At 30.7% G+C, this 20,151-nt stretch overlaps 2 protein-coding genes across 3 annotated transcripts in view; one reads left to right on the top strand and one right to left on the bottom strand.

Annotated features, from left to right (window-relative positions):
- Positions 1-3,939, top strand: part of LOC129987996 (mitochondrial glutamate carrier 1-like) — a 44,961-nt gene extending 41,022 nt beyond the window's left edge. The window contains exon 9 of one of the 2 annotated variants that reach the window (XM_056096061.1): positions 2,155-3,939. In XM_056096061.1, the coding sequence (XP_055952036.1) occupies positions 2,155-2,302 (148 nt within the window). In that variant the 3' untranslated portion in view covers positions 2,303-3,939. The remainder of the gene's footprint in view (positions 1-2,154) is intronic. The other variant, XM_056096062.1, reaches the window with a different exon arrangement.
- Positions 3,940-16,746: 12,807 nt separating this feature from the next.
- On the bottom strand, positions 16,747-17,838 carry LOC129987465 (mucin-6-like). Its single transcript, XM_056095445.1, has one exon. It carries the CDS (start codon positions 17,836-17,838, stop codon positions 16,747-16,749), a length of 1,092 nt encoding a protein of 363 aa, XP_055951420.1.
- Between the last annotated feature and the right edge of the window lie 2,313 nt (positions 17,839-20,151).

The raw sequence follows: 20,151 nt of genomic DNA, 5'->3' as shown, positions 1-20,151 counted from the left end.
AAATGAACATTTATAAAACCCCTTTACATTACTTTCTAAATTGTGTATAGATTTACAAATATGCTAGTTTTTATTATTCGTTTTGTTATGTTTACTGAACTTTTTTATTTTTCCATTAACTAGTTAGGAAAAAAAATAATTAAAATTTTATTCAATCAGTTATTTTTCCTTCTTTTATCTTACATGCAATAAGTGGCTGCTTTTAGCTTTGACAACTTTTATAAATGAATAGAGAGAAGAACATTTGTTGTGAAGTCTACCGGTTATTTTGTTGTTGCTTTTCTTATTGCATTTAAAATAAAAAGAAGGTTAAAAGGCATAAGAGGATCATACATTTGGCTATTTTCAACTTGGTAAGGCTATACTCCTTAAATTATGTTAAATATTTACACTCTTTTGAAATATATATTATATTATGCCATCTTAGAATTCCAATAATTGTTTATTTGTTTCTTATTAAAGGAATAAAGCCAAATGACCACTACTTTTTGAGGCTTATAATTATAATAAATTTACTCCATGGCATAGGGTAAAATATAGATGTACTTAGAATGCATAAAATGAATTTAAAAAATTCCATTGTATCATTAAGATTAACTGGAAACTAGACAATAAGCTCTTCATTAAAATATTCATATAGAAATTTAATTTTTTATTAATTTATTTCCTATCGAATTCAAACATCAAAAATTCAAAGTACAACTTGCAAACAAACATCAAAACTTGCATCAAACAAAGTACAATCTTGCAACATTGGTTCACTTTCAGTTTGATCTATTTCTCCATTTTCTAGAAAAGTATACTTCTCTCCATGAGAAGATTTTAATTTTCAATCAGCCAAAAATTTACCTAACAAAAGTTTTCATTGACTTTCTGCCATTGTACTGAATCATTATCCACAAACCATCAGATATTTTGTCTGAAGGATGTGTTATAATATTTCCACCTTTCATTCTTTCTATTGACTTTCTTTTGAATTGTAGAGCTAGGTTTTTACTCATGAACAAAAGCGAAACTCGTCTGTTCGCACCACGTGAATAGAAAAAAAAATTTTCCTTAGTAAACTTACTGAAAGATTCTTTAGGGATTTCTTTACACATGCCGATTTAGGAAAGGAAATCTTTATTTTTTAAAGGAATATGTAGGTGGATAAGGATTTTACCCCTTCTCTTGGAGTGAGGGAAGTCGGCAGTTTTTTTAGAGTGCTTGTTAGAAATAACTAAATAAAAATGAGATTTAGATTAGGGAATAAGAGAAAATTTTAGAATAAAGTAAATGCCCTATCTAAAAAAATTAGGAAATTAATTAGGAATTAAGATATATACCTTTCTGTTGAATTAATTCCTGGCATTTCTGTACTTGCAAGAATATGAAGGGTGGAAAATTAGACTTTAGAACATATAACACTTCCTAAAATGCAATTAGTAAATATAAAGAAAATGATTCAGTATAAATTAACTGTCTGGAGTATTGAAACATGTTTGTAAATAATATTAAAAACAGCTGTTAGAAACAATGAATAAGTATTTGTTGAATGATAGGCACTTCAAAAGGTATTTTGCAAAAGGCCCAAATAATTGTTATAATTATCTATAATGACATATTTGCAACTAGGCAACTGTCCATATCTTTTTGCTATGATGGCAAGCTAGCAAGTCAATTAAAAAACTTTATTTTTCTAATTGCCAAATAATTAAATTTTTAAAAATATAAATTCTGCAAATGATAAAATGTTAAAATAATATTATTACTTTATCAAGTATAATTGACCAGGTTTCCTATATGTTGTATTACTTTCATTTGGAATATTTACTAAACTGAACATTTGCTTCGATGATATTGTGTACAGTCATAGATACTGGGAAGTTTGGAATCGTAATAAATAAATATAATGAAATACATATTAATAAAGTTAATAAAATAACATAAACAATTACATAATAAAAATATGTTGAAATATGAAACTATATTATCATTTTATTTATAAAAAAGGGGGAGACTCATAATTAGGACTACATAATGCTTAAACTTGCCACTGTCTGTATTTGAAAAAGAATCTTTTATCATTTTGTGTGGTAACTGTTATATTTTTATAGGTGTTCATAAATCTTATCTCTGTTGCTTCATTGATGTTTTTATTCTTTTTTCTCCCAGGCTTGCTAAGGAGGCTAAGTCATTGGAATTGTCACCAATATCAAGCGTTTTCTGTGATGCACCACATGTCAATGTTGAACACCAGAAAAAAGATATTAATTATTTATTAGAGAAAGATCCATTTGTTGCCAATATTGCTGAAGATTAGTACAAAAAAAAACTACCAAGTGATAGATATATTATGAACTATTTATTATAAGAATTTTAATTGAAGCAGCAGAAAATTTTTACTATGATGTTCTTATATCAGGTTATCAGTGATGAGTCACTAGTGCACATTTATTATTTCAAAGCAATAAAATATATTTTGGGGATGAATTAAATAAGATAAATATATATTCGTTATTAATTTAATGAAATAAAATTTTAATTGATGATAATTTTTTTAAATCATGCATAAAAAGTCACTCACCACTGAGACAGATTCAGCTACTGTCAGTATTTTTCAATATCAGTGTGCGAAACCTAATTTCACTTTTTCTAGTTGTTGAAAACCGTCTTTTACGAGCTTATGTCATGCAGTATCTGTTTTTATCCAAACAACGCTGTCTGTGCTACGATTTTCATGAAATGAGTTTTGAAAAGCTGGAAAATGAAAAATCTGTACTCTGTTATTATTGAGATTTAATTTGATGGACACTTGATATAAGATCATTTTATTTTAGTATTTGCATTTTTTTTCTGTATTTACAGAGTAACCTTTTCTATAAAGGTATATATTATTTTACATGTTCCTTTTTTACCTTGTTCATTATTTGTGTGTATATTTTTATATTTGTAATTTTTTTCAAATGTTTAATTCTTTAAAACTTTTAATTTGAAATGTTGGAACAATATTAAAATAATTTTTACTTTTATTTAAATCTGCATTTGTGGAATGCGTAAGTAACATAGATAAGCTATTTCTCTAGTCTTGTTTCATATGTTCATAATGACTTTTTTTGAAATTTTGATGTAGAAAGAAAAACACACAAAACAATCAATGTTAAATGTTTTCTTTCAATGTTATAACTCTTAAAGTCATGCATTTTAAATTTCTGTATATTGTCTTTTGAAACTCATTTGGGCTTTTTGCATACATTTGTAACATAGTCGAAATATAAATTTTGTTCTGTGTGTTAGATGTTTAAAATAGTAATTGTGTCAAAGGTGCTCTGTCTATATACAATTATGAAAATGGGCCAACAAAAATATTGTTTTTGTAATAACTCACCTTCCTTAAACACTAAACAATTAATGCTAATTCATTAATATCTTAATTTAAAAGATAATTTTAATGCATTATATAAGAGAACTTGGTACTAATTTTACTGAATGTCAAAAGCATGTTACTGCTGTTACTGTGTAAGAGATCTGTTAAGTGTTTGGACATTCCAGTACTGTAACTTAGCCCACTGAGATGTGCATTTGTGTAGGAGTTTTTATTGTATGTGAATGTGGAAAGCACTACTGATCAATGGTATGTTTCACCGAAAAGATAATTTTTCACAAAATCTGCTCAATCAAAATATTACTGATAATTTCACAAAACACATTAAGATAGCAATAAACATGCGAAATCTCATTTTAAAATTACAAATGTTTTTTTATATATATGTTCCATTGCATTATTTATCCAAAACATTTAAACATGTATAGATAAAACTAGGTTTTCCAGCTATTGGTGGAAAGATAAATGTTTAGCCATTACTGAATGTGATAAAAGAGCCAAAAGTGTTCTTACTGTTGTGTAAACTGTTGTATCACTGTTTGCATAGTTTAAAATAAAATCGATCTTAATGTGAATTGTGTCTGTTTTTTTTTTAATTCAATTTTTTGCAAGCAGAAAAAAACTGAAAAGAATCTTGATTTTAAAATTGTTTTATGCACATATGTTGGAATAATTACTTATGTATTATTATATCCATATTACTAAATTTTATTTGTTTTGAATAAAATAAGAATTTGGTTGAAGATTTTTTTGATGAAATATCATTTTATTTTTTTTATAGAATATAATTGTAAATTCTTTTGATAGAATCTGATTATAAATTATTTTATATCAACTCAATCGACAGCTCCCTGTCAACATTTCATACTTTTTCAAAATACCAAGTCAGTTAGTTATTCGTTATCAAAATCCATTCTTAATTTCAAGTATTCCATGTTTTTGAAATATTAAAAAAAAATTTTTTTTAATCCAGCCTCTAATTTGGCATTCTTTTTCTGTTATTTGATATTAGTAGGAACTGCTCTATTTCACATGCAATATTCCCAAAATGTCATGAGCATGAAATAAATTATTTTCTAAAAATAATAATCTAATTTTTGAAAAAAATTTTAATTGTAAAAGCTATTTAATAATTATCAAAAAAAATTTTTTTTTTCAGAATAACTTCTAATCTTTTCAGAAATACCTGCACTTGTACAAAGGAGACCTAAAAAGTTTAAAAGCACTTTAATTTTTTATTTATTAAAGTTGAGTGGAAACTAATTTAAAAAAAAATATCTTAATTACATTATATTAATGAATCAGAAAAACATTGTTGCACATTTAAATTTCTATAAAAGTACTTTGAACAAAAACAATCAATTAAACATTTTTTCTTTTTCTACAGCCAATGGCTGATTTGGATGCTTTGTGGTTCTAGGAAGTACACATTTATTTTAATCAACTCATCAATTTAGTTCATTAAAAAAAAAGTGTTTATGTATTATTTTAAGTTAATTCTTTTGTTATATTAATTTTGTGAAAATTCATTTGTTTTTATTTATCAAAAATTATTCCAGATTCTTTGGCATCCACATTTATACACAACATTATTGAAGAGCATCAGTGTTTATAAATGTCATTGTAGCAAAGTCAACATAATGAAACATATAAGAACCTGAACAGTTATATTTAACTGTTAATGTTATCTTAATATTTTCTGATTAATAAAAACTGTTAAAGTTATCCTAATATTTTCTAATTAATAAAATTTTTATTTTTTATAAACGTATTTATTTGACAATTATAAAAACAAAATTCTTTAATTCACTTGTTGTGGCTCACACTGAGCCTAGTAGCATAAGGCAGCTCCTAGGTGAAATCGCTACTGCCTATAACAATATAATGCATTCCTTTAATATTTGAACTGAATTATAAGGAATAACTTTGACTGAATTATAATGCATTGTAAAAATTACATTTAAAAAGTTATAAAACTGTATCACAAATATATATTCATAATAATCACCCTGTATATTTTAAACTGACTTCGTGTATAACTATGAAAGAAATGCGTACATATAATAAAGTAATAATGCAGAATTTATTGAGTCAAATTACAGCTTCCCTAGAGGTGAAAGTGAAAATAACAAAAATAAAGGATATCAATTAAAAAGTCCAATTAGAAAGATTGTAAGCTATATCAACTTAATAACACTAGAAAATATCTTGATATAAAAGATATTTCGATTAAAATTATGAACTTTCAGTACCTTGCAAAAGGGTTGGTCCTTACATTGAAAAAATGTATTATCCAGTACTATCATTTAGTTTTTCAGAATTAAGCAATGGTGAAGTGACATTAAGGAGCGGTAAAGTAAATAAAAATCATAGTAATAAAAAAAATTCCGAAAAATGCACTCGGAGAAGTAATCTGAAGACAATTTTTCAATTTTAGAACAAACCCTTTTTCTCAGCTTGAAAATTTTTTATTTTAATCAAATATCTTATAGATAGCTGCATGGGACTTTTTTTTGTTTATTTTTACTGCGTTCTCCGCCCTCCGATTTTATTTATAGTGTACATTTTGCAAATCGTATCGCCTTTATTTTTGTAACTTTCTTATTCCGCCACTAGGGATGTTGTAAATTGTCACAATAAATTCTGCGTAATCAATTTTCCCATAGGTGCATGTGATTGCCATTGACACCATTTTCAGTTTAAAAGAACTTCACCGATCATCCTGTGTGTATGCGTATTGTATATGTATGTGTTTGTGTATATATGTATAGTTAGTGTTTTTAGGCATGGATTTCCAATGCTAGAATTTAAGTATGATATTTACCAAAACTAAATTTTTCTACGAACCGTTTCTTTAATATCCCAAATATATATATATATATATATATATATATATATATATATATAGGCAAAGTAGATAATCCAATATTTTTTAACTTCAGGCAGATAACGAAGCCAAGTGGACTGTCAATTTACCTTTCAAATTAATTAATGCTTCCATAAAACTTAATCGCGAGTTTCATTTATAAAGGGTTTTGAAGCTGGAATTCGTATGGTATTGTCCACAAAATCCTCTGATATGTGAATATTTTTAGTTTTTCACCTAAATTGTGTTATTACTTTCTCGTACAGTAGACCTCATTACTTTCTCGTACAGTTATGCCGATTATCCGCGTTTGCCGCACTAAGTTTTTTTTTTTTTTTTTTTTTTTTTGCTTCCAAGCAAAGAGAAAATGCTTCCAAAGCAAGAAGCAAACACAAATGACTGATTTCTTCAAAAAGGTGGAGTTTTACAGTTATGCTTTTGTAATTACATATTACATTACAGTATTAAAACAGTACATATGTATTAATTTTTCTGTGTATCCTTGACGCCTCTCGTAAGTACAAAGCACTTTTCTGCTTTCAATAACAAAATGCATTTTAGGTTAATTTTGAGTGATATACTAAAATATGAAGCGTTAGTTAAACATTTCCTGCTGTTTATTTTACGTTTTATTGTACATAAAACGATTTTTCAAAGTTGGAATGACTGTTTTCTCTTTTGCTATACCCATTTTTAGCTTTTTTCGGATTATCCGCGATTTTTGTTATCCGCGGCGGCCACGCCACCCAATTCCGCGGATAATCGGGAGTGTACTGTATATGAAATGTAGAGGGAAAATTGTAATTGCCAAAAAATTCGAACTCATGGTTTTGATGAATCTCCATGTTTCAGACCAGCGAAAAACACATTGTTGGAATTACGCCTGTCTGTAAACACGATAACTCAAAACCGCTTTGAGCTAGACGAATGAAATTTGGTATAGGGAATTACGATCCATCTACTATCAAATGTTGATCGAGATCCACCCACAAGAATCTTGGTTGTTCGTTTACAAGTGAACACGACAGCTACAAAACGAAAAGAGTTATACAGATAAAATTTGTTACACAATTTTAGCATCTTATGTGTCCATTAAACAGTTGAGCATCTGTCGGTTTCTTCTTTTTCATACATATAAACTCAATGGCTCATAAACGGAGTGACTTACGATTAGACAAATCAGTAACAAGCCATTGTTTGTTAGGATTAAAGATATTTAAAAAGGATCTTATCCTCGCAGCCTTGCAGGATTTTCATAACAATCAACAAGATACTTTCGAAAAAAGCGATAACATCACAATTAAAGAAATAGAAAATTACAAACCTTTATACCAAATAACGCTTAGAGATCTCGCCATTTCTTTCATGTCTAAGTCATTATCATAGCTTTACCTCACCAACTTGATTCTGAACCGAATTTGTCGAAAAACATTCATGTAAAATATATTTCCATTTTTTCTTCATTCCCCCCCCCCCCGATTTATTAGTAATAAGTTAATCTCTTAGGTAAATCCTTTATTTTCTAAGCACAAGTAATCTGAAGACAATTTTTCAATTTTAAGACAAACTCTTTTTCTAAGCATGAAAATTTATTATTTTAATCGAATATCTTGCAGATAATTGCATGGAACTTTTTTTTATTTGTTTTTACTAAGTTTTCCATCCTCTGACTTCATTTATAGTGTTCATTTTGCAAAACGTATCGCCTTTATTTTTGTAAGTAATCGCCACTCATTCAGATCAAAGACTACCACTAATTTAGATCAACCACTGATTCAGATCTGTTCTGGCTCGAATTTCATAATTTTCCAAGTATGGTTGGATTATAAGGAAGATACTGAATCCGGTATCCCAATCTCCATATATACACTCCACAAATACATATATCAAGACCTTAGCACTCGATGACAGATTTAACTTGAACCAAGCCTACATGACAGATTTAAACTGGAAATGGTCTTGAATCATTGCCACTCTTCTAATCCAAATCCGAGACATTACCATTTGGCTGCAGTAGCTTCATTGGGGGGGGGGGGATAACTTGAAAAGTTACTACTGCATGTACTAAAAAAAAAAAAAAAAAAAAAAAAAGAATATCTACTTTATTTTCCCATTTCTATATAAGAGAGAACGATTTATTTTTTACTTTATTAATGGATGATGTTAAATATTTTCTTTGCTCAGTAATTTTCGATATATCTAGATTCGAATCCGAATAGCTAATATTCTTTTTATTTTAGTCCCCATGCTATTTGGGTGGCTAACTTAAAACATTTTCCAAGAAGAAGAGAACGATAGAGTATTTTGCCTATCCCCTCACATCAGGATAACCATAACGCGAGTGTCATTAGACAGTTTTCATTTCAAAACGTCAACGAAATCACGTAGTATCATTTGTAGTTCTATTAACAGTTTGAATACCTTACTCAGTTTTCTTCATAATTTCGGAGAGATTTTTTTTTTGTCTTCTTTTGGAATTTGGTGTAATTTAGGATGTTTAAAAATACTACAGAGGTAAGTTATTTTGCTAATTTACGTTGTTTCAATAAATGGAGTATTCAATTTTAATAGTGAATTAGTTTATTAGTTTTGGATGTTGCGGTGGCTTTTATTTTCTCGAAGTACACAAAGAGAAGGTATTGCAATAGGGGCCAGGGAAATTCAACCTCAACATTTGGTTTCGTTTCCGCATTTTAGACCTCTTTGTGTTTCGAAAACACCTTTCAATTTGTCTCTTTCGGTTTCTGAACTCGATAACTCAAACGCGAATAGCTACAGGCATAAAATTTGGTATTTATTAAATATGTAAATCTATCAATTTGTTTGAAATACGCGAGTCGGAAATTTGTTAATTCACTTATGTCAAAGTTAACATAACTCAAACGGAAATAGCCAGGTGCTTGAAATTTCGGAGGAGTGTGGTTATGTAATTAGAACTGTAGATATGCATCACATTTTGTGCCAGAGCCTCTAAAAATATAGCTAATTTATTTGAGTGTATGCGACAATAAATCAAAAACGAAACAATTTAGCAAAATGAAATATATCGTGCTCAATTTGTCATCAAGATGGAATCATTTAGATCAAATTCTAATTCATATCCTGTGGTCTTTTACTTTGAAGAACAAAACGCTATATTGGACTGTTCCTGATTAAGCCTTCTAGGGACACTTTTCCTGTTCAACTTACAAAACCAAGTAATTTTTTTTATCAGTTTATTTCATCGGCATATAATTTTAAGAAACACATCTTGCAAAATAGAAATAGCAAAATACTTAATTATTGATCCCTTTTCTTCAGAAAATTCGTTTCAATATATCCCCTATATTAAAAAAAAAATGCACTACTGAAATTTAAAAGTAATTTTAAACAAATATTAAAGAAAATGCTAATTTTTCTCGACAATATTTAACAGGATTGGAAATTTTTAACATTATAAAACATATTTTAGAATGATAAAGTAGCGCAAAACAAGTGATATTCAATTAGGAACGGTTTCTAGAATATTTCAAAATTAATTTAAAAACAACATTTGATTTTAATTTAAGTCGGATTACACGGATTTTATAATTAAATGAAAACGCAAATTTTCAAAATGCCCCAAAAATATCTCGGCCTCGGAACCTACTTAAATTTTTGAAGCCCTTAGGAAATTACCTGCTTTTCCTTATTTACTACTCTAATCCAGATATATTAATATACGAGAGAGCAAAAGGGGAATACTCAATTAATAGTGTGGTGGTAACTTCATAAGCCAGATAACAACTTCCAGAAAGGTGTGTACACTTTTGTCTAGTGGCTTTGTTACTCGGCTATGAACCTTAACGTAGCGAGTTCGAACCTCACTTTCACAAGTGAATACATTCCCATATTTTGCAGGTTGCTGAGTATTTTTCATTAAAGTATACAAAAAATTAAATTTATGGGAAGAATTCTGCCATCGTTATTTTGTAGCAGTATTTGTTGGACATTTCTCAAGAAAAATGTATTTACATAGTTATATTTTTAGTAGGAAATAAAATCAAAACGATACAAATGAGTTTCATTTTAATAAACGATTGGAATTGCCTATTTAATTGCTTCCCGACTCCGACTCTCTTTTTTTTTTTAAATTCTTTTGAAGGAAAATCGGTCTTAAAGAAATATAAAAATATCTGATAAAAATTTTTATATTATATCGTCGATAAAACTGCTATCATAATTAAAAATTCCTATTTGATATTGAAGAAACTTGAAAGAATAAGGTTAAAACTTCAGTTTTTTTATTAACTGAAATGTAATATAACCAAAGAATGGATTAAAATACAAGTACTATATGATGCATTTAATAATTTTTACCAAGAGACAAATACTTGCCTAAGTTCGGACTTTGCGTAAATTTATCATGGATTTTTAAAGAAATATATATATAAAATTGAGTTCTGTACAAGGTTGTCCATGCAGTTGAAGAAAATTTTCCGTGTTTCTTCAATACAAATTATTTTTTGTACGTTTATGAAGACATTAAATTGCATTTTATTCATTTTTATGGTTTTGTATATTCACTTGATACTTATTTTTATATTTAAATTAAATTTCTAAGAACATACACACCAATTATTTTATAAAAAAGTAATTAAAGGAAGGAAAGTTTAAAATTGAATTTTTCTGGGTTCACTCCCTGAAGGATCCAGAGAATTTAGTCTTGAATATCAAATCGGTGAATTCTTCGTTATTAAAAAGTTCTTTAAATTTCATATCGCGTCAGAAGCATTCAAGTTAGAATATTGCGAGACATTTGTTAAGTTAAAAATCGCACGGAAATAAAATGGCTTCACTGAGAAGCTAATTTCTTAAATTTTAAAATGGTATTGTAAGATACCTTCCCTAGTTATTGAGCAAAAAACTTTAAAATTTTGATTAATTTTTGAATAAATTTTCCAGTGAATTTGAAAAACCTTAGAATCGATCGCCCAGAATTAGCCTTGTATAAGATTAAGATTGAGTAGTTCTTACTCTAACGGGCTGTCCTGCAGAATGATAAAATCTGCATTAGATATCTGAAAAATATGCCTGCCTAAATATGCTACTCTTGAGATCAAAACCATTGAATAATTTGCTTTTAAGTTCATCGAATTACCATGTCTTTTTCGATTTGAGTCATACATAGATGTTATAAATGGATACAGCAAATTATGTATAATTCATAAATGTCAAATGTTCTATAGAATTTTAATTAAAACATTGTCAAAACAGCACATCAGATGGCAACATGAAACAAGTAAAGACTAGATTATATATGGAGCAGGAAAAGTCGTAAAAAAATGGAAAAGTTTTGTGTAATAACTTCTTAAAGCTCCAATCCCTTATTCGGCATAAACTAAACATTACGAAAGAGTTCCATGTATTGCGGATAAAAGACCAAGTATAATGGGAAAATATGTTACGGATGAAATTTAATCTATCAAATATGTATTTTTAGAGGGAAATTGTCAAGTTTGTTTAAATTGAAAGTGATTGTGGGTCCGAACACTTGCGATATAGTATATTTAACTCGGTGGAACTAGGCTAATTTTCACTTGGTCGGTAATTCGAAATTTTCTCTGGCCGTTTGAGTTTTCTGCTGCATAATAAAATATTATCATTTGAATTTATTGTGGTTAATTCGAAATCAAAACTGCTTGACGCTTTTATTTCTGAGATGTTTCTGTTAAAATTTCGAACCTCGGAGTCCCATTTTACGTGACATTGCATTCATTCAATACCAATTTTTTTTAATTCTCTAACAAATCTGAATATGTTATGCGCTCGACAAATGGTTAAAAAAAAAAAAAAAAATCTAACTTTTGTTGCCCTAATGTTATATTCAAAATGGTGCATCGTGTTTATTCATAAGTCAAAGTAACTGAAACGTTAAATTATTAATTCAATCACTGAAAATTAATTTGCAAGAATGGTTTGAATAAAATTTTGATAAATTTTGTGTAGACTTAAATTTGTTTTTATCAATTTCGTTTTCATGCCAAATTGATTCATTTCGATAAAAATATATAATCGTATCGTATAAATCTAATTAAATGATCATTTTATTGAAACGTATAAGGAAATATGAAATTAAAATATCCAACTTTAAATATAAAAATAATGGGAGTCTATATAAATTTTCATTGCTGCACGTCATAAGAACCATGGTGGCTTAATTTTAAGGACATATGGCCAAATGTTCTGTTCAGCATTGAAGTTTGGAGGAGTGCCATCTCGGAGGTTGTCCTCGTTATTTGATTGAGGCTCAAAATTAAGTAATTTTCCCTAGCATAGCTCTTGTATTGCCTTCGAATCTGTTGCGGACTTTACCGAATCCAAAATTTGCGTTTTTAGAATTAGTTTTGCGAATACGACAACACAAATGTTTTAACTGAAGCAGATGCATGTAGTTCTTGCATTGAATTCGTAGATTTCTATCCAGTTTTGAACAAAATCCATTCAGAATAAATTTATCCGAGTATAAAAGTAAACATAACTACGAATGTAATTAGCTCGATGAATAAAAATTGGTCCAATTTTAGCTTCTAAAATGTGAATTCAAAATTTGATGCAAAATCCAGGAAAGGAAAACAGTCTGATTTATCGTCTACGTCTAAATGCGATAATCTCAACCTGAACTACTGTAAAAATAAAATTTGGTATGTGATCTTTTTACTGAAATTATAGTTCTGTGTCAAATGTTAATCTACCGAAAAATATTTTAGCTGTATTTGGTTTTCTTTATTGTACTTCGAAGCCCAACTCATGCATGGGACTCTAAACATAAAAAGCAACAAATCGGTGCGTGCAAGGTCCACGTTTTTATGTGGGGGAATAAAGCATTTATTAGAGTATACAAACAAGTTTTGAGTAGAGTACTCCTGATATTTGATTAATTTATTTGCCAAAAATTAATGACTTGATGTATTCCCACATTTGCCTTCTAAATGATTTTCTTGTTTCTAGGTCCAGTTTTCCGCATGAAAACGCAATGCAAATGGAAGTCTCCATCATCCTGCCCAGCAATCAAGTCGTATACATGAGTCATTCCGGCGTCGAAAACCATAGTCTTCTAAACTGATGATTTATAGATGCCTATGAAAAAGAAAAGCGATGTTTCTTGTCTAGCACTATAGTTGTTAGGACTGAATGTTCCTTCAGTTTCTCTTCCGTTGCGTTGGGCTGCATCAAGTGAGATCACATATTTTAGAATATTCGCCTATATGAATTGGCTACATGGTCTATTGGGAAAATAATTTCTTCTCATTCATTTAAATATTTCAAAATATGATCCTAACCCTTCCTAAATTTTATTAAATAATTTAAAACATTTAATACATGCAACTGTTAGGAAAATATGTGGAATAAGAACGGTTAATTTATTAGACGCCCTGTAGAAAGAAAATCGACATTTTATTAAGGCATCAAATGAATCTTTTGGCATTTTCTTTCAAACTGATTTTAAATGATTTAGAAACTGCAATTTATTAATTAATTTAATGACTTTATTAAGTTCTCATAATCAATGTTTTAAAATGTTGCCAATTTACAAATGAATAGTTTCATTCGATTTACAAAAATATTAATATTCAATTTGTACCAAACTTTTCGGTTAATTCTATTATGACTTCAAGTAGGAATAACCCTTAATACAACTCAAATGCTCAATTCTGTGTCTACACGTTCAAGCAGATTAATCTTGGCCCTGCTTCTATCTAGCTGAGTAGTTTAATTCATTCAAATAGAATAAAAAATTAAACCATTTAAGAAAAACATTTAACTATTTCAATTCAAATATACGAGATGCAGGAGACAAATTCTTGTTCAATATAAATAATTTTAACGAGCTTAAATTCATTTTTTGAAACTTTTAGCTATTTAAATCTCATTAAGTACCTTTAACTCTTATTTCATGCTTAAAAACATGTTAAGATTTTTAATTCATTTCAGAAATACTAGTTTTGAAATGTTTAAATCTGAATATTCTCAATGATAACCCCATTGTCTTAGTATCATATGATCAGAAGTTTGAAATATTTTCCGCTTTTTATTTAGAGATAAATAATTGAAAAAGTTGATTAGAATTGTTCCGATTTATAAATCCAATTATTAGTTGATAAAAAAAATCGATGTTTATAATTGTACCTCCCTATCTTTCTTATTTATATTTGAAAATATCTATCCTTGTTTTATATGGAGTACATATTTTCCTAGAGGGATAATTATTAGGAAGCAAGAATTAAATGAATGAGACTCAAAATGAATTCAACTTGCATATTAAAATGGGAAATGAAATTTCCAGGCTAAATATGGAATCGCTTATATCTGAAAAATATCTAGCATTTTGAAAAGATTAAATGAATTTTTTGTGTAACAAATATAAAAATTCTACATACGAGAAAAACGCGAAAACTTTTCTAAAGTTTAAGAAATTGTTTAATGAAGTAACGATACATTTCTAATCAAATATTCAATTTTTCTTTGTAAGACTTTCAGTGTAATTGGATGTAATATGAAATGGAATTAGGAAAAATCTGACTTTTACTGCACATGTTACAGGGGTGTTTGTGCTCCGAGGAAACCCCGGAATTCCGGGGATTTTGAACTTCGATACCCGGAAATTCCGGGGATCGTCGTTCAAAAGGAAGTAGGAATAATAATGAATTATTTATTATGATCTGGGTAATTTTGTTTGCTTTGAAAGCAGAAAACGCAAGGTCAGTGTGTGTGGTGAAAACTTTTCCTTTCTTTCTCCAAAGGCAGTGATAATGCGTGAAAAGGGGAAAAAACTTCTTTTTTTGTTCTTTCCTTATTGCGAGTTATGACTCATTCCCCCGGTTCTCGGACATTCTCTTCTGGATTCTTTTCGGCAAGTAGGCGCGGCAGAAAAAAAAAGGGAGAGACTTCGTTCGATCAGATGTGCGATCACGTGACCTGGGTTCAAAGGTCTTAATTTTGCAAAAAAAAAGTAATTCATTGAACTTTTATAATTAGGTCATTCAATACTTCATAATTGTAATTTTTCATTTCTCTCCCCCCCTTCTCGAAACTCCAAAATGTCGGTAGTAAGTCCGTAAAAGTTTCAGGGGATTTTTTGGGGTCCCACAAACACCCCTGATGTTAGGAAATGTGAAATTATATCAAGTGATTTTGTATTTGACTTAATTAGAAATAGCAATGGGAAAACCAAGATTTCTGCGAGTCGCGACACGAAAACTTTTACTTAATCAGTATTTCATTTCTCTTTCAAGCATTGCTAAATACATCTAATATAGAGAAAATGTAGAATGTTTGAACAGTATCAATAAAATATTGCTGTTGGTCAGTCATTAATCATTATCAGTCTCGTCTATCATGAGTCTTCTTGGAATCGTATCGCATTAAAATATTTCAACAATTCCCCAAAAGATTTCGGTGTTTTTCTTCCTCCGGTTTACGTCAACTGTTGTCTAATCTTCAACTGCTCAAAATTTGGTGAATTCTATGTCTTGTAATCGTCTCGCATCTGATAAAATATAAAACTGCCAAATTAGAATGAATATTTTTAATGCCTTAGCGACATATTTATTCTTAGAGTAAATAAAATACTACATGCTGCCAATTTTTGGTCCATTAGATCGATATTCGGAGGATAGATAACTCTTGCAATTGGATATTCGGATTTCGTCTTAAGTCATTAAACTTCCAAAGTAAATTTTTTTTGTACAAGTTTCATATCCTATGCTGTTTTCTGATTTACATTCAGTGTATCAAATTAAGCATGATTTTAGTCAATGCATGTGCGCATTCATTTCATCAAGTTAAGAATTCCCTTGGCAATTGACATTTGATTTAGAGATTCAGTCGGAGTATTTTTAGTAAATATATTGAGAGAATATTCTGGAAAGAACAAAAGGCATTTCATGTCACCAGCCCATTTCTGTTTGGACAATTTCATTCCAAGTTTTAAGTTTGCGCGAATTTAAGTTACTTAAAATCCATTATATAAGAACCGATCATATGTCACAAAGGTTATAGAATTAACTCGATGAGTTTTCACCTTGATGCCCTATAGAAAGTAGGGCATGGGGAACCGATTACTGTAATGTAAGAGTTGTGTACCCATTGTCTTGGAATTGAGTGTTTTCGCTTCTTTACGGCAGTTTGTGGGAAAACGTGGGCATTGCTTAGCTTAACGTATCTTTGCAGAATCTGCCATGAATAATAGAGGGAAAAGTGAGAATTTTGTAGTAAGAATATTTACGAAATCAGAGGAATAGGAGAATGGGTGCCAAAGCACAATATATAGCTGTCCTCGAAATTGCCGATATAAGTGTTGTCTTTTCTCTATTCAGTACTATAGTAGTCTTCTAATGGAAGTGCGCACCTTGCAGAGTGGAACTGTATCAGTGGAATGTAACAAGTTTGAGTAAATCGAATTTTTGAGAGCCTGGCCGATATTTGGTCTTTGAGTAATGTATAAATGAAAAGTAGCGCAGAAGTGGGAAATGATGTGGAACTTCAAGTCATGGTTTTACGGTAAGGCTAGGAATGAAGGTTTTACGGTAAGGCGAGTTATACGTGCATGGTGTGAAAACTGGGCTAGAGTTGTTTTGGCGTGGGTTATGCGTCTGGTGTGGAAACTGGGCTGAAGAGAGTTGATGTGGACTGGGTAATGAGTGTGTGGTGTGGAAACTGGGCTGAAGAGAGTTGATGTGGACTGGGTAATGAGTGTGTGGTGTGGAAACTGGGCTGAAGAGAGTTGATGTGGAATGGGTAATGAGTGTGTGGTGTGGAAACTGGGCTGAATAGAGTTGATGTGGACTGGGTAATGAGTGTGTGGTGTGGAAACTGGGCTGAAGAGCGTTGATGTGGACTGGGTAATGAGTGTGTGGTGTGGAAACTGGGCTGGAGAGAGTTGGTGGTGTGGACTGGGTAATGAGTGTGTGGTGTGGAAACTGGGCTGGAGAGAGTTGGTGGTGTGGACTGGGTAATGAGTGTGTGGTGTGGAAACTGGGCTGGAGAGAGTTGGTGGTGTGGACTGGGTAATGAGTGTGTGGTGTGGAAACTGGGCTGGAGAGAGTTGGTGGTGTGGACTGGGTAATGAGTGTGTGGTGTGGAAACTGGGCTGGAGAGAGTTGGTGGTGTGGACTGGGTAATGAGTGTGTGGTGTGGAAACTGGGCTGGAGAGAGTTGGTGGTGTGGACTGGGTAATGAGTGTGTGGTGTGGAAACTGGGCTGGAGAGAGTTGGTGGTGTGGACTGGGTAATGAGTGTGTGGTGTGGAAACTGGGCTGGAGAGAGTTGGTGGTGTGGACTGGGTAATGAGTGTGTGGTGTGGAAACTGGGCTGGAGAGAGTTGGTGGTGTGGACTGGGTAATGAGTGTGTGGTGTGGAAACTGGGCTGGAGAGAGTTGGTGGTGTGGACTGGGTAATGAGTGTGTGGTGTGGAAACTGGGCTGGAGAGAGTTGGTGGTGTGGACTGGGTAATGAGTGTGTGGTGTGGAAACTGGGCTGGAGAGAGCTGTGGTGGTGGCTTGGGTAATGAGTGCGTGGTGTGGAACTAATAGGCAGTATCTTATTTGTTTATTGATTGAAATGCAAAATTTTTCGTGTTCTTTAGTCATGAGGTTATCTCTTTGGAAGATAAATCGATAACATTTTTCACTTACTTTCAGTTCAGATTTGCAAGTTTTAAGAAACGGATTTTTCATTTTGATAGTTCAGCTTGTAAAAGTTCGAAATTATGAGATTTAATTCGCGTTATCCCTCCTGGTTTTCAACTAAACAATTGTCTCCTTAGCTATAAAAATCTTCTAACTCAAATAATAAAATTATCTGAATAATGCATGCAAAATATGACTCTTAAACATTCAATTATCACTTTGTATTTTAACATTTTAAGTTTGACTCTTTTCAATAAAAGTACTTTAGCTTATATGTAGATTAAAGCGATATTGAATATTTTCTATTTGCCAATCTTCATAAAGTGAGACTTAATGTGCCATAAACAATCTCGGTGAATCAAGGCTCTACTAGGTTTATTATCAGGAACGAGTTCAAAGCGAAAATTTTAATATTTTGACTATAAAGGTTCATAAAGTCCACCAGTAATTGAGGTTCTTTCGTGCCTTTTTATCTAATCTTGCAGTTAATATTTTATTAGAAATGAATCGTACCTTTACATTTATTTTTTAAGTAGATTCTTCCTAACCTATTGCAATGGTTCTCGTGACAAGACTTCGGGGAAATTTCGGGCACTGGTGGCCTGGTGGTAAGGTCTCGGCTTGTGAGCCGTGGGGTTTCAGGTTCGAGACCCCATTCCACCGAAGAACCGCCGTGTAAGGGGGTCTGTTGCACGCCAAATCCGTCAGGGCCAAACGTCTTCCCGTTGGTGTGGTGTGGAGAGGGGAGTGCCAGCTCAGGTATCGTCCTCGTCATCTGACCGTGGTTCAAAATTACGAGTTCCGTCTCGAAATAGCCCTAGTGTTGCTTTAAACGGGACTTTAATATAACTAAGCTCGTCTTTATTTTATATTTTAAATTCGCGTTCATTTATAAAGCAGCCGTAACATAGACTTTATATATATATATATATATATATATATATATATATATATATATATATATATATATAATAGCTTAAAAATATATCCTTTGTACAACTGTATACTCAAAAGTTATTAAGTAGAGACATTCAAGTTTATCAATTTCTTCAATTTTTTTACCGCTTATGATCCCTATAACCCAAAACGATGCTTCGTTCAATAGTTGTATATGCGTATAACGCTTTCCCCTTGTTATCTTGTTAACAGGCTAACTACAGTAATTTTGTTTTGATTTTAACTGGCGTGGAATATGTTAGGAATGTAAAAATCTCGAAGGAGTTCGTAAATGGGCCATCTAGCTCAAAGGGGATGGAGATAGTGAGGGGTTGAAATTTTCATTGCGCTATAATTTACTTAATATTGAAGATAGAAAAATAAATCCAATTAGCCAAATTTGCACCTTATTAAGACGAACAACTTTTGTATTCAAAATTTTTTCGATAACCGCAATGTCTTAGAAGTTAGGCGCTGAAAAGTGGTTTGCAGGCCATAACTTTCACTGTTTCTAACGTCAATAATTTATGTTGCCAGATAGTAACTTAGATGTAAAGGAATCTGCTTTCGCCTTCTAACTTGCAGAGAGGAATTTTATTTTAATCATAGCATTTTTTCTTAAAATACTGAATTTCGATTTTTTAATCATCAGTTTCATTATATTCGATTCAAAATTATCTAAAGATCTCGCCCTTACAAATACGTTAATTTTAAGGAAACTTGGAATACTATTTCTCATTTCAAAATGCAAAGTTATTTCATCCTGTTATGTCTCATTCTTCTCTCTTTAATTAGTAATTTCTTCATAGAAGACATAGTTTAACGATTCCAGATGCCAGTCAACCATAAAAGAATTTAATCTATTTGCTAATTCATGAATAAGTTCTTAATCAACTTTTAATGAGAGTTTAATTTTTTCACTTTAAATTTAAAATCACTTCTAAGTAAGATTTGTAAACTCACCTCACACACTTAAATTGAAAGGGAAGCATGTTCTACATACATAGTTTAATTTCTCAAATTTAATTGAAATGAAGCAGAAATAGAGCCAGGATGAATGTCCTTGAGCCTTTAAATGCACAGTATTCTGCATAGGAGATGAATTAAGAGGTATTCCGAGTTGAAATCATGTAGAAATAATTGGAAAACGTGCAACAAATCGAATATCAATATTTTTTGTAAATTGAATAAAACACCTTCATTATTAAACTGGCAATAGCTGAAACACATTAATTAATAAGTTCTTAGAATAATGGTTTTATTAACTAAAGTTTCTAAATCTTAAAATTCCTCTTAATGAATATGCCAAAATGGTCCATTTGTTGTCCATATATAAAG

The sequence above is a fragment of the Argiope bruennichi genome, chromosome 10 (assembly GCF_947563725.1).
Source record: "Argiope bruennichi chromosome 10, qqArgBrue1.1, whole genome shotgun sequence".
Classification (NCBI taxonomy): Eukaryota; Metazoa; Arthropoda; class Arachnida; order Araneae; family Araneidae; genus Argiope; species Argiope bruennichi.
This window is presented reverse-complemented; position numbering and strand designations above follow the sequence as displayed.

Coding starts and splice junctions, on each gene's coding strand:
- LOC129987465 (XM_056095445.1), bottom strand. CDS start 17,838: ATGACTAAAGAACACGAAAAATTTTGCATTTCAATCAATAAACAAATA.